The 12,498-nt window shown below is 43.6% G+C and overlaps 1 protein-coding gene across 1 annotated transcript in view; it reads left to right on the top strand.

Annotated features, from left to right (window-relative positions):
• Positions 1 to 12,187, top strand: part of cdh23 (cadherin-related 23) — a 225,637-nt gene extending 213,450 nt beyond the window's left edge. Inside the window, exons 53-68 of the mRNA XM_079686560.1 lie at positions 140 to 351; positions 1,070 to 1,264; positions 1,352 to 1,465; positions 1,557 to 1,686; positions 3,136 to 3,399; positions 3,649 to 3,810; positions 4,391 to 4,647; positions 4,730 to 4,827; positions 4,920 to 5,040; positions 5,122 to 5,201; positions 5,339 to 5,379; positions 5,575 to 5,635; positions 9,110 to 9,239; positions 9,343 to 9,462; positions 9,707 to 9,817; positions 10,514 to 12,187. Of these exons, the coding sequence (XP_079542686.1) occupies positions 140 to 351; positions 1,070 to 1,264; positions 1,352 to 1,465; positions 1,557 to 1,686; positions 3,136 to 3,399; positions 3,649 to 3,810; positions 4,391 to 4,647; positions 4,730 to 4,827; positions 4,920 to 5,040; positions 5,122 to 5,201; positions 5,339 to 5,379; positions 5,575 to 5,635; positions 9,110 to 9,239; positions 9,343 to 9,462; positions 9,707 to 9,817; positions 10,514 to 10,855 (2,438 nt within the window). The 3' untranslated portion in view covers positions 10,856 to 12,187. The remainder of the gene's footprint in view (positions 1 to 139; positions 352 to 1,069; positions 1,265 to 1,351; positions 1,466 to 1,556; positions 1,687 to 3,135; positions 3,400 to 3,648; positions 3,811 to 4,390; positions 4,648 to 4,729; positions 4,828 to 4,919; positions 5,041 to 5,121; positions 5,202 to 5,338; positions 5,380 to 5,574; positions 5,636 to 9,109; positions 9,240 to 9,342; positions 9,463 to 9,706; positions 9,818 to 10,513) is intronic.
• Positions 12,188 to 12,498: the final 311 nt, after the last annotated feature.

The raw sequence follows: 12,498 nt of genomic DNA, 5'->3' as shown, positions 1-12,498 counted from the left end.
GAACTGATCTTTGAATGTATACTTATCCACTTTATTAGAATGCAAACATCCATTCATGTTTTTTATGAAGTATTTTGCTACTGGAGGAATTGTTGCTCTCACTTTGAAATGATGGTTCATTCGTGATCCTTCTCTGTAGACGCGTTCTCCCTGGATCCAAACGCGGGGCTGATCCGCTCTCGCCGCCTGCTCCAGTCTTCTGAGCGTTTCAACCTGACGGTGGTGGCTACAGATCAGGGGCGCCCCCCCCTGTGGGGCACTGCAGACCTGTTCATTGTGGTCATAGATGTCAACGACAACAGGCCAGTGTTTGTCCGGCCCGCCAACGGAACCATCATTCATATCTCGGAGGTATATGCATTCATGTAATCCTTTTCATTGTCTTCTTTTTTGTGTGTCGTAAGCATTCTTCCTTCCTTTTTTTAAAACATCATTTTCAAATTGTAGTCGAAAACCTTTCTCCCTGTAACTAAAATTAACCAATCGTATGTTTTTGTTATCTGCTTTGCTTAGTGGGTCTCATTGCAACAAATTGAACACCAAGTAATGCTTTGGTGCTTAGAAAATAAGTCAGTTGGGATTAATCAAATATAACTTTGACCTGATAAAAGTCAATGATGATGACTCAAGGCCTAGTGTTTGAGTTTGACTTTTTAGTCCTGCATGGCAGATGAAGTTATTCATTAGCTGGTCAACATAGTGTAGCATTCAGCTGTTGAAGAGAGATCTATTTGAAGCAAAGCAGAGCCAAAAGAAGAGTAAATGTTAAACTGACCTTCATCAGGACACAAACATGATATAGAAATATACAATGGGATGATAATGGGCCTGCATGTCCACTGGATATAAACCGCAGCTGTTTGCTAAGTTCTCCATATAAACTTAATGACATTTGTTTCTACTCCTACACTTTCTGCAATGACATGTACAAATATCTGTGGGGCAAAGAGTTCAGATTAGACTGACATTTGAAACACCATCTGTAAAACCTGTAAACCTTTCTGTAAAAGTTGACCTCTAAGATCAAAGATGTCAAGTTCACACTGACTGTCTTTTCTCCTCCATGTAGGAGCAGCCCCCAGGCCTGCCGGTGTACGAGGTGCACGCAACCGACTCTGACGAGGGTCTCAACGGAGAGGTCCGCTACGGCTTCCTGCAGACTGGAGCCGGGAACAGAGACTGGGAGAACTTCCACATCGATGCCACGTCTGGAGTCATCACCACTACTGTGAAACTGGACCGAGAGAAACAGGCCCTCCACAGCGTGAGTTTGTGTGTAAAGTGTGTGCAGTTGATGTAATTAAGTGCTTAGTTTTATATGGCTCTAACTAAGTAAAAACGCCTCTCTCAGTTTATCATTGTGGCCCGGGACATGGGCCAGCCTGTGCCTTACGAGACCACTCAGCCTCTGCAGGTGGCGCTGTTGGACGTCGATGACAATGAGCCCGTCTTCCTTAAACCGCCGGTGAGAAGGAAGCTCCCAGAATGCATTCTAATTTATAAACAGCTGCTGTTTGTGACGTTTTATTTTCACTCTGTGTGTGTATGCACTGCAGCGTGGCAGCTTGCCTTACCAGAAGCTGACCGTGCTGGAGCATTCCCGCCCAGGAACTGTGGTGGGGAACATCACCAGAGCTGTGGACGCAGATGAGGGCACCAACGCCATCGTCTACTACTTTATTGCAGGTGAAAAAGAGCCCTACAGAGGCAGGAACATGTTTGATTTTCTTGTTCATGTTAAAGATATTATGCAAAGCTTTTCCCAATCAGTTTAAGTATTTACGTTCCACAATCTAAAGTAAAATCCTGGAGATCAGGGGCCGTATTCACAAAGCATTTTATCTTACCGCTAGGAGTGCTCCTAACTCGCGCTAAAACATTTTACGTAGGAGTTTTTTCTTAAAAGTTATTCACAAAGCCGCTGAGACCTACTCATACTAAGGATAAATCACTAAGAGTGAACTAAGAGTGAACTAAGAGTGAACTAAGAGTGACGCGCCGTTGCTATGGATTACGTCGATTCTCGTGCATGAGTTTAGAAGCGGTCAGTACGGTGATTGGTTGTTCAGAGCGGGCGGTCTCGGTGAGATATATGCACGTTAAAGAGAGAGAGCAAACAATAAAAATACGTAAATTGCATTAAATCAAGGAGGCAATTAAAAGCACCCCGCAAACTATTATCCAATGAGCATATTTCCAGCACTTAAACACTTTCAATAACAGCCCATACCGCCGTTAAATCATGATGAATGAAAACAATCTGCGTGTTGATGGAATTTACTTTCTTTCTATTGACGAACACGTCCTCATCTTTTGATGGCGCAATTATTTTTATGTGCGTCCCTTCAATAGCACCGACCGCACCGGGCATACCTGCAATTGCCATGAAGTTGGCTTTGATCCTGTGTAGTTGTTGATTGTCCAAAGGAAACCGGATAAACTGTTGGATGATATGTGGTCTAGAGAGCGCGTTGATGGTTTGGTTTATGGCACGGCTGACTGATGGTTGCGATATTCCTAAATCGTCGGCATTGCAAAGTTGCATTTTCCCTGTTGCTAAATATCGTAGTGTTGCCAAACATTTTATTTCCGGACTAATCGGGTTATTCCTGTTAGTCGGGGATGTTATTGCATCCCGCACTAATTCCACAACAAGTTTGATACCCTCACGATTTAGCCTATATCTCTTGATCAAATCACAGTCTTCCATTGTCTCCAAAACATTTCGTCTCGCAGCCATTTTCAGATTCTTTGTGAATAGGTCTTATTGAGTTAGGAGTCCTCTTGAGGACTTTTAAGCTCTCCTAAACTTAGGTGCTACTTTTAGGCCTAAAATACTTTGTGAATTGCTCTTAGTGAATAAAATTAGGAGTCCTAAATTTAAGACTGACACGCCCATTATGTTTAGGAGTTTCTCCTAAATTCGCCAGTTAGGAGCTACTTTTAACCCTAAGATCCTTTGTGAATACGGCCCCAGGCGTAGAGAATAACACGATTTTCTTGTGTGTCCTCTTACTTTAAAAACCCAGGAATATTAATAATAATATATCCATCTGTCTTTCTTTTCTATTTCAAGCTGTTTCCTTCAGTGTTTTTAGATGACTCAACACACATTCTCTCCATGTCTTTCTCCAGGGGGGAACAGTGATGGAAACTTTGGCTTGCGTCTGGATGGAGAGCTGAAGGTGCACAAGGATCTGGATCGAGAGGAGGTCCCGGTCTACTCCATCATCATCAAGGCTTCCAGCAACAGGAGCTGGACCCCTCCCCGGGGCCAGAGGGCAGCGAGGACCAGAGCCCTGGACCCCGCCCGGGACCCCAGCCTGCTGGAGGTCCGCATCGAACTGGAAGACATCAATGACCAGAAACCACGCTTCACTAAGGCCGAGTACACTGCAGGTAGTCTGTGTGTGTGTGTGTGTGTGTGTGTGTGTGTGTGTGTGTGTGTGTGTGTGTGTGTGTGTGTGTGTGTGTGTGTGTGTGTGTGTGTGTGTGTGTGTGTGTGTGTGTGTGTGTGTGTGTGTGTGTGTGTGTGTGTGTGTGTGTGTGTGTGTGTGTGTGTGTGTGTGTGTGTGTGTGTGTGTGTGTGTGTGTGTGTGTGCGTGTGTACACGTGGGGGCTAGTTAACCAACATAACTTTGCTTTCAGGAGTTGCAGCGAATGCCAAAGTGGGCTCAGACCTGATCAAGGTGGTGGCTTTAGATAATGACATTGGTAACAACAGCTTGGTTCAGTACCACATCGTTACCATCCGCTACTTCCAGTCACAGAGCAATGGCAGCGAGGACGTCGGCAGCATCTTCACCATCGGTGAGTTTAACTTTGATATTAAATACATTTTTACCTCTTACTACATGGCCTGAAAATAATCTCGGACAGGTAGTATTGGAAGCATGACAAATAAACAGGGCAATATTAAGTTTAGGCAAAACCAACAACACTTGCTTTCAATGCTTTCTGACTTGATTTTTAACAAAAATGGAGCACACAAGCAGTATTAGGCTTTGGATACACAGAAAATACTTGTTATTAGGATAAAGTGATTGTTTTATATTATATATTGTTTTTAGGGAAACTACGGAAAATCACCACACTTATGCTATTTCATCATCACATATATTAATTTATTTTGAATTAGAATTAAATAAATATTTTCAAATGCATAATTGGCTTAACAAAGACTACAAAATATAGCTATAAAGACTTACACTAGTCAACATGAATTGAGTCTCACACTTAGACCCTTTTTGCCTGATTTTACAGAAATAATACATAACATAGAATGCAGTCCCACATTGTAATAGTCTTTTTACATTTGAAGGGCATGTTTGCCATTGAATCCAATAGATTTATTATCAGGAACCACATACTACCCCATGATTTCCCACAGGTTTGACAGATGGTATCATCCGAACATACGACCTTTTCACCGCCTACAACCCCGGCTACTTCCAGCTGGAGATTTTGGCGTGTGATTACGCCGGACACAGCACAACCACCAACGTGAACATCTATATTCTCCGAGATGACCAGAGGGTTAAGATAGTCTTCAATGAGATCCCTGATGTGGTGCGGGAAAACCAGGAAGATTTCATCAACCTGCTGTCCAACATTACCGGAGCCATTGTCAACTTAGATGACATACAGGTAAAGACATATGCTATATAAAGCATTTGTATTCCTTCAGTTTTTGTTTATCTCAATCTTTGTCTCAATCTACTTTATGCAGTTCCATGTGGACAAGAAGGGCAGGGTCAGTTATGCTCAGACAGACATGCTCATCCACGTTGTCAACAATCAGACCAACACCATTCTAGATGTTGAAAGGTAAACCCTCCTGATGAAAATATTGTTATTCACTGAAATAGATTGTGTTGTGGCCTGAGTTTAAATGTGTCCTGGTGCTCCATGTTTCACAGGGTGATCCAGATGATAGATGAGAACAAGGAGCAGCTCAGAAACCTGTTCAGGAAACACACAGTGGTGGACGTTCAGCCTGCCATCAGTGACAAGCTGCCCGACGACATCACCACACTACAGGTCTGCGAGGCCCGGACCCCCGCAAACCCACAGGCTGCTGACGATGTTGTGTGTTTTTAAAACTTCTTCTCCTTTTCACAGCTGGTCATCATCATCCTGGCTGTTCTGCTGTGCTTGGCAGGAATTCTGTTTGTCACAATGAACTGGCACTACCGCAGAGTGTAAGAACCCTTAGGCAATCCTGCATTGACGTAGATTTATTTTGAGTCATTTGAAATATGCTCAGTCATGGTAAATGTGTTTATGCTGTGAATCTGATCAACATGTTTACCTTCTCGTGTCTGACGCTGTGTTGCAGACACCAGAGGAAGCTGAAAGCCATAGTCGCAGGATCAACAGGTGAGAGGCCGCTCTGCTGGGGGGGGGGGGGGGGTCCCAGCAGCAGCAGCAGCAGCAGCAGAAGCAGCAGCAGCAGCAGCTGTTAGCTTCAGGATGTGGCTTTAACAGCTCTCAGCAGATGTTAATGTACAGTTCAACATGTCAGTTTACTGCTCAGACTTTTTTTCTTAAACGTATCTGTCCTCTACTATCCAGGGAACCAAGGTCTGATGGATATCCTGGACATGCCCAACACTAACAAGTACTCTTTTGAGGGGTGAGATAATAGCTGCATTCTCACACTTGTTTGAGACAGACATATTGCCTAAAATGAATTCCCACCAAATACAACGAAGTGTTATACAAGTATATAGGTTATACAAGTTAACTATTTCTTCAGCAAATTCAACAAGAAAACCCTTTGTAAGAAAATAAACTGATGGTCCAACTCTGATCCAAACCGTTCTCTCCGCTGTGTTTATGACATAAATAACAATGTACAACAGGGCTATTCAATTGGCGGCCCGCGGGCCAAATCCGGCCCCCCGGGTGATATTTACTGGCCCTTTGAGTATAATGTTAAAAAGTAATTAAAAAAAAATTAAAGTTTAATTAAAAAAAAATTCATTTAACATTTTTTTTTTTTTGGGCCAGAGTGCCTTTATTCCTGAGAGGGTGTTACATTGAAAGATAGAGGGGAAGACATTGCCTGAAAACTTTGGCGGGCTCGGGTTTCGAACCCACCTACTAGCAACTCCTGTCATTTATTGCGTCTCTGCGCTCGTCCTCTCGGCTCGCGCTGCCCTTCACTACAAGCTCGCGCACCTTCAACTGTTTTGCGCCAATGGTACAATTAATCAAACGTGGTCAGCATAGTTGGATATCAAAATGTCTCTTTCTACGTTAAAAAAATGAAAGGTTGACACCGAAAACCGGCAATTCAACAGCGAGTGGAAAGAGAAGTACTTGTGTGTAGATGTCAGTGGGAGGCCCGTGTGTTTAATCTGCAATGAGTGTTTATCGGTGTGTAAAGAGTACAACTTGAGAAGGCATTTTAAGACAGCTCACGCCAACTTTGACGCCACTTTTACAGCGGGCTCTGATGCTTGCCCCAAGAAGATTTTGGGGCTAACTTCGTGCTATGACCAAAGACGTAGCTCCCTGTTTCGGGCTTGCACTGACCAAGAGAGAGCTACCGCAGCGTCCCTACGAGTGGCCTGGATATTAGGTAAAAAGAAAAGGCCTTTTACGGACGCAGAGACAGTCAAAGAGTGTATGCTTGCATCAATTGAGGAAGTGGTTGCAGATGAGAAAATCAGAAAAAGCGTTATTGACTCAATTAAGAACATTCCGATTTCTGACACGTCAACATCAAGGAGAGTGGAGACCCTTGCATCGGACGTTTTTGAGATTCTCTTGGACAAATTGAGAAAGGCGGAGGTTATGTCGCTAGCTATTGATGAATCCACTGACAGCAGCGATGTTGCACAGCTGTGCCTCTATGTTATATTTTTTGATGGTGAGTGCTTTCGGGAGGATCTACTTGGATTAATTCCTTTGGACGGACACACGACCGGTGAGGTGATGTTCCACAAAGTGGTTTCGTTTTTCAAGGAGCACAAGTTGGGATTGGATCGTATTAACATGCTTGTAACGGATGGGGCCCCTGCGATGTCGGGCCGAACACAGGGACTGTCCGCTAGGCTGGCAGATGTGGCTCCACAGCTGAGATCGCTTCATTGCCTCATCCACCAAAGCCTCCTGTGCGCAAAACTAAGTGGTGAGTTAAAAAACACAATGGACTCTGTCATGGCGATTATTAACTTTATTCGTTGTAACTCCAGTTTACAGCACCGCCTTTTCCGCCAGATGTTGTCAGACATGTCAGCTCAATATAATGATTTGCTCATGCACAGTGACATTAGATGGCTAAGCAAAGGAAACGTCTTGAAACGATTTTGTGAACTTAAGGAGGAGATCATGGCGTTTCTCCGCAATTCAAAACATAAAAAAGCCAACGCCTTTCTGTGTCTGATAGAGAATGATGAGTTGTACGCTGCTGTTTGCTTTTTGAGCGACATTTTCCAACATCTGAATCAACTCAATTTGGAGCTGCAGGGCAGATAAAATGGTTACACAGCTTGTGGAGAAACTCCATGCGTTTCAAAAAAAGCTCACACTTTTTTTGCGGATTTATGTCCAGGCAAAATGCTCCATTTTCCAACACTGCGCACTGCAGGTTTACAAATCACAGCGGTGATGACTGGATTTATGGACGCATTGAAAACCAACTTTGCCGCGAGGTTTGATCATTTCAGTCTCCCGACTGAAGTGATGAGATTTGTGAAGGACCCTTTCTCTGTGAATGTAGAGGGGGAGTTTGCACTGAAAGCAAAGGAGCTGATCGTGACATTAAATGAGGCGTCTTTATAACTCGAACTCATTGACATTCATTCATCAGATGACCTGCGACGGTCATTTCAGCTGGCAGGTTCTGAAAAGTTCTGGACTCATGAAGTCAGCTACGAGAAATTCCCTCATTCAAGGGGTCTTGCAATTTTTGTCCTCACAATGTTTGGCTCGACTTACACGTGCAAATAGGCATTCTCACACATGAATGCCATACAAACTAATAATCGAGCATCCCTCACTGACCAGTATCACCATCACTGTATGCGTATTGCCATGACAACGTATACTCCAGACTTCCCTGCTCTTGCTAAATCGAAAAAATGCCATTTCTCTCATTAGATGGCACATATCTGCCAAGTTGGTTGCATGCTGTATGTCAGTTATCACTATGTTAATCAAAAAAGGTTTGAGTTTTAAAAGGCTGTGTGTTGTGGTTTGGTAATTAATACAAGTCTTTTGATAATTGTTTTTGCTTTTAATTAAGCAATTGATGTGGTATGGCTCACTTGTCTTTATTGTTATTATACCATAATATGCACTGTTGTTTGTGTTTGGCCCTAAATTGCTATTTTGTGTGAATTATTAGATCATTTAATCTAAATCTAATGATGTTGATGGTTATATTAGCTTCACATGTACTGAGTTCTGAACTTGCCATTTATAAAGGCCTTGGGGCTATATTTGATTTAATTAAACAAAAATATATGCACTCCACTATGCTGTTGTAGTCATTTCATTTCAAACCTTTATTTATGCAGGTGAATCCCATTGAGATCATTGATCTCTTTTTCAAGGGTGACCTGCTGTAGTATTTACTGTATCTAAAGCTCTTAATATGATTGCTCATATTTCAAGCCATTTTTTTCCCGGCCCCTTGCTTTGGATCATTTTCATCAACCGGCCCCCATTCCAAACTAATTGAATAGCCCTGATGTACAATAACAAATCATATCAAACTGGAAAATGGTGCTGTCATTTTTTCAGCACCTTTGATTTATTAGCTCTGAATATCAATGAAAAGTTTTTTTTTTTACTTTAAGAAGTTTGATGTTCTGTAGCCAGGCAACAAGCGTAGACTCCAAAAAGTCACTGCACTCAAGCATGAAATATTACCAACCCCCCTTAAAACCATGTATTGTTTTAACAATGTGTTAATTAGTGAGCTTTAAAGAAGCTGGTTTGCATTGTTACAGTGGGAAGACAAGTAAAGCCTCTCCTAGCTCTACATGTAGCATACACACAAAAGGAAAGGGGTATCTAACTTCTCATTAAGTCCCATAATATAAGTCTTATACAACAGCTAAAAACTAGCTTGTCATACTGCACCTGCATTTTGCAGGGCTAATCCTGTGTGGCTGGATCCGTTCTGCCGCAACCTGGAGCTGGCTGCTCAGGCGGACCACGAGGACGACCTGCCGGAGAACCTGAACGAGATCACGGACCTGTGGAACAGCCCGGCACGCACGCATGTCAGTACCAACGTTAATCTGAGGTCGTTTATACAATAAAACAATACCCTGAGAAACGGATGTAACACCATATAAAGCTGACGAAAGCATGTCTTTTCCACAGGGCACATTTGGTCGAGAGCCTCAAGCGAAGCCTGAAGATGATCGTTACTTGAGGGCAGCCATCCAGGAGTACGACAACATCGCTAAACTGGGCCAGATCATGAGGGAGGGGCCCATCAAGGTAAGATACTTGTATGTCATAATATCCAAGACACCCATCAAGACTTCCAAATCCAGAAGCCTCACAAAACGCTTTGAGGACATCATCAGAGGAAATGCCTCCTTCAGTGTGTCCTAAGAAGTATACAGAGAGACTCCAAGGACAGAAGACAGGAAGACCCTCCTGCAGTGGATTCTCATTCATGATGTGTGTATCAGTGAGGGTGTGTGTAGCCTCTGTTTGATCCTAACTACCGTCCTGTCAGGGTTCCCTGCTCAATGTGGTGCTGGACGACTACATGAGGCTGAAAAAGCTCTTTGCAGCCCGACTGGTCACAGTGTCCACCAGCCAGGGTGATCAGTCATCCGTCACTGAGGTGGGCGAGGGGAACCTGGTGGTGTCTCTACACCTGCTGCTGTGTGCTTCCTGTGTGCTTCCTGTCTGACACCTGCGGAGAGTGATCGTCCCTGATCACACTTTCCATTTCTCACTCTGACACTCGCTGATGTGACTTCTCAATACTGCTGCTATCTCTGCTCCCTCAAGACATCTCGTTTCTGCTCTTATTTAAACATGTCAAACTAAGAATGGTGTGCAGTAATTGAACCCATGTCTGGCATGCAGTGTTCTTCTCTGTTGCTCTATTGTTTCTCTACATTTCCAAGTTGTTACTCCAAGTGATCTGATTTCTCTCTACTTTGTCCAGCTCTTCCTAAGAGTTCTCTCTTACAAGCTACCATGTTGTCAATCAAACCAGAGGTTTTCAAAGTGGGAAGTGGGCCTTCCAAGGGGGTGCAAACTGTTTAAGTTGGACATTACACATATTAATTATCAAAATATAAAACATAGAATTGTCTAAATGTATTTGATTTGGTTGAAGGACAGACTTTTTTAATGTGTTTATTGTTGTCTGAAGTCATGTTCAACAGCAATATCAGGATATCTTGGCTCAATAGTTGAGTGTCCAAGGGATCAAATAACTGAATTAGCCAAGGCCCAAAATCTCAGCATTCAAAACCCCGGGTATTTACTTTCAGTGCGTGAGTTTATTCTCCCTCTCCTCCCTCCACAGCTGATCCAGAGCGACCTGGACGACGATGAGGACGAGCGTCTGGGCATGGGGGGGGGCCGCGGCACACTGCGCTTCAAGCACAAGCTCCCAGTGGAGCTGAAGGGTCCAGAAGGAGTGCACGTGGTCCACGGCAGCACAGGCACCCTCCTGACCTCTGACCTCAGCAGCCTGCCAGAGGACGACCAGCGGGCCCTGGCGCGCTCTCTGGAGGCCCTTAACGCTGACGGGGGGCTCTACTCGGAGCGCAACGCCCGCACAGAGTCAGCCAAGTCCACCCCCATGCACCGCCACAAGGACGGGGACACCCTGTCCCAGAGCCCCCTGGAGATCACAGAGTTATGACTAGCCGAGGCCTCGCTGGTCTGAGCTCAAGCATGACTCGTGTGTGTCCTTGTGCCTCCACACCGCCACTCTGACGTGGACTGGGAGGACTGGGGGAGGAGTGTGTGTAGTTTAGGAAACCTCATCAGCCAACCTCAGGGCATCAGGGAGACAACCTGCAGGAAGACCCACTCACCATTGGGTTGGATTGTGCGGGTCTTATGTTAGGTGGTCCCACGTTAGGTGCTTCAAGAGAATAAAAAAAGACCGTAAGGACATTTAAAATCATAAGCAGGGCACTTTTTCTTCAGCAAGACAAAAACAAATGGGGTCATTGGCTTACATCCAAAGAGCTGAGCCTGAATCTCCCTGTGGGAGCAGCTTGTTGAACCGGGACCTTATAATCATCTAAAGGTGCCTCACTCTCACTAATCCTTTTGATGTCATACCTGGACTGCATACACAAGCACAAATACACACACTCAAAAAAAAAGCTACACAAACTCAGACCAGCGGATGGCCATCAATGGGAGAAAATGTTGCAAATCTTGTTATCACGCTCTGATATTCTTTCTTTTTGCAAGACGACGCAATCAGCGTTGAAGGATTGATAATGGGACTTTTCTCTTTGGGATATTAGGTTCATTTTGTTGTTGGGAAATTATAGATGGATATTTAATGCAGACAGAGCACTTCGAGTATTGTCCCCAGAGACGCTCCACCACGATCAAGAGAGGCCTGTGTGCAATTGTTTAAGTACTGAAGTAGTTAGATTTTATGGATGAATGGCAAAAAGAGGAAACACTCCAGGACAATCGGAGGATGGTGCAAGAAGAATCAAACAATGTCCAAGACTGGAGCTACATTAATTTAAAAAAAAATACAAAACTTTGAATGTTTTGGGATACATTTGATATCAAAGGCCGTTAAAGAAAGCCTTGGTAAGGAATCGTAGATGGAATTTAAAAAAGTATGAATTATACAATTTTTATAGACATGAAGATGGCATTGTGCCCACAGAGACTTTACACTGCCACCTGAAGGACTAAAAGAGTCATGCTCAAAATGAGCAATGTTTGCTTTATTTTTTTATTTTCTAGAAAATGTGGTGGAATAAAAAATATTTTTGAAGAAAAATGCTGGCTTACCAAAATAGGTAGGGAATGCTTTTGGATGTTTGGAGTATGTGTATATCGTGCTATGGTGACATGTTGTTTCTGATGAGTGGTGTGATTTTTAAGATTATTTTTTTATATTCCCATTTGTAAGTTTTTATTTGTTTGTCATTGTCCTGAGATCTGTGTTGGGAAATGTTGGATGATCTGTGATAATAAAGAAGAAATATGCAACGGCCTTTGACCCCAAGTCAGTGGGATGATGGGAGAGTGGCAAAGAACATGGAAACTGGTGCCGCAGGAAATGAAAAGATCCAGACAGGAAGTCTGGGAAAATAAGAAACTGTAATTACCCATCACAAATGTGTCCTCTTTTATGAAATGAACAGACCTCATATAATAAGGAAATATTCTTGTTCCTTAGGGTGCATTCACACCAGCCTTTATATAGTCCGGTTTAATCGAACCCTGGTGCGTTTAGCCGTTTAGTGCGGTTCATTTGGGTCAGTGTGAACACAGTCCGAGACCTCTTAAGTCAGGGATGGGCAA

Source organism: Notothenia rossii, assembly GCF_949606895.1.
Source record: "Notothenia rossii genome assembly, chromosome: 6".
In the NCBI taxonomy this organism is placed as follows: domain Eukaryota; kingdom Metazoa; phylum Chordata; class Actinopteri; order Perciformes; family Nototheniidae; genus Notothenia; species Notothenia rossii.
The sequence above is the reverse complement of the archived record's forward strand: the minus strand, read 5'-3'. Positions and strand labels throughout refer to the sequence as shown.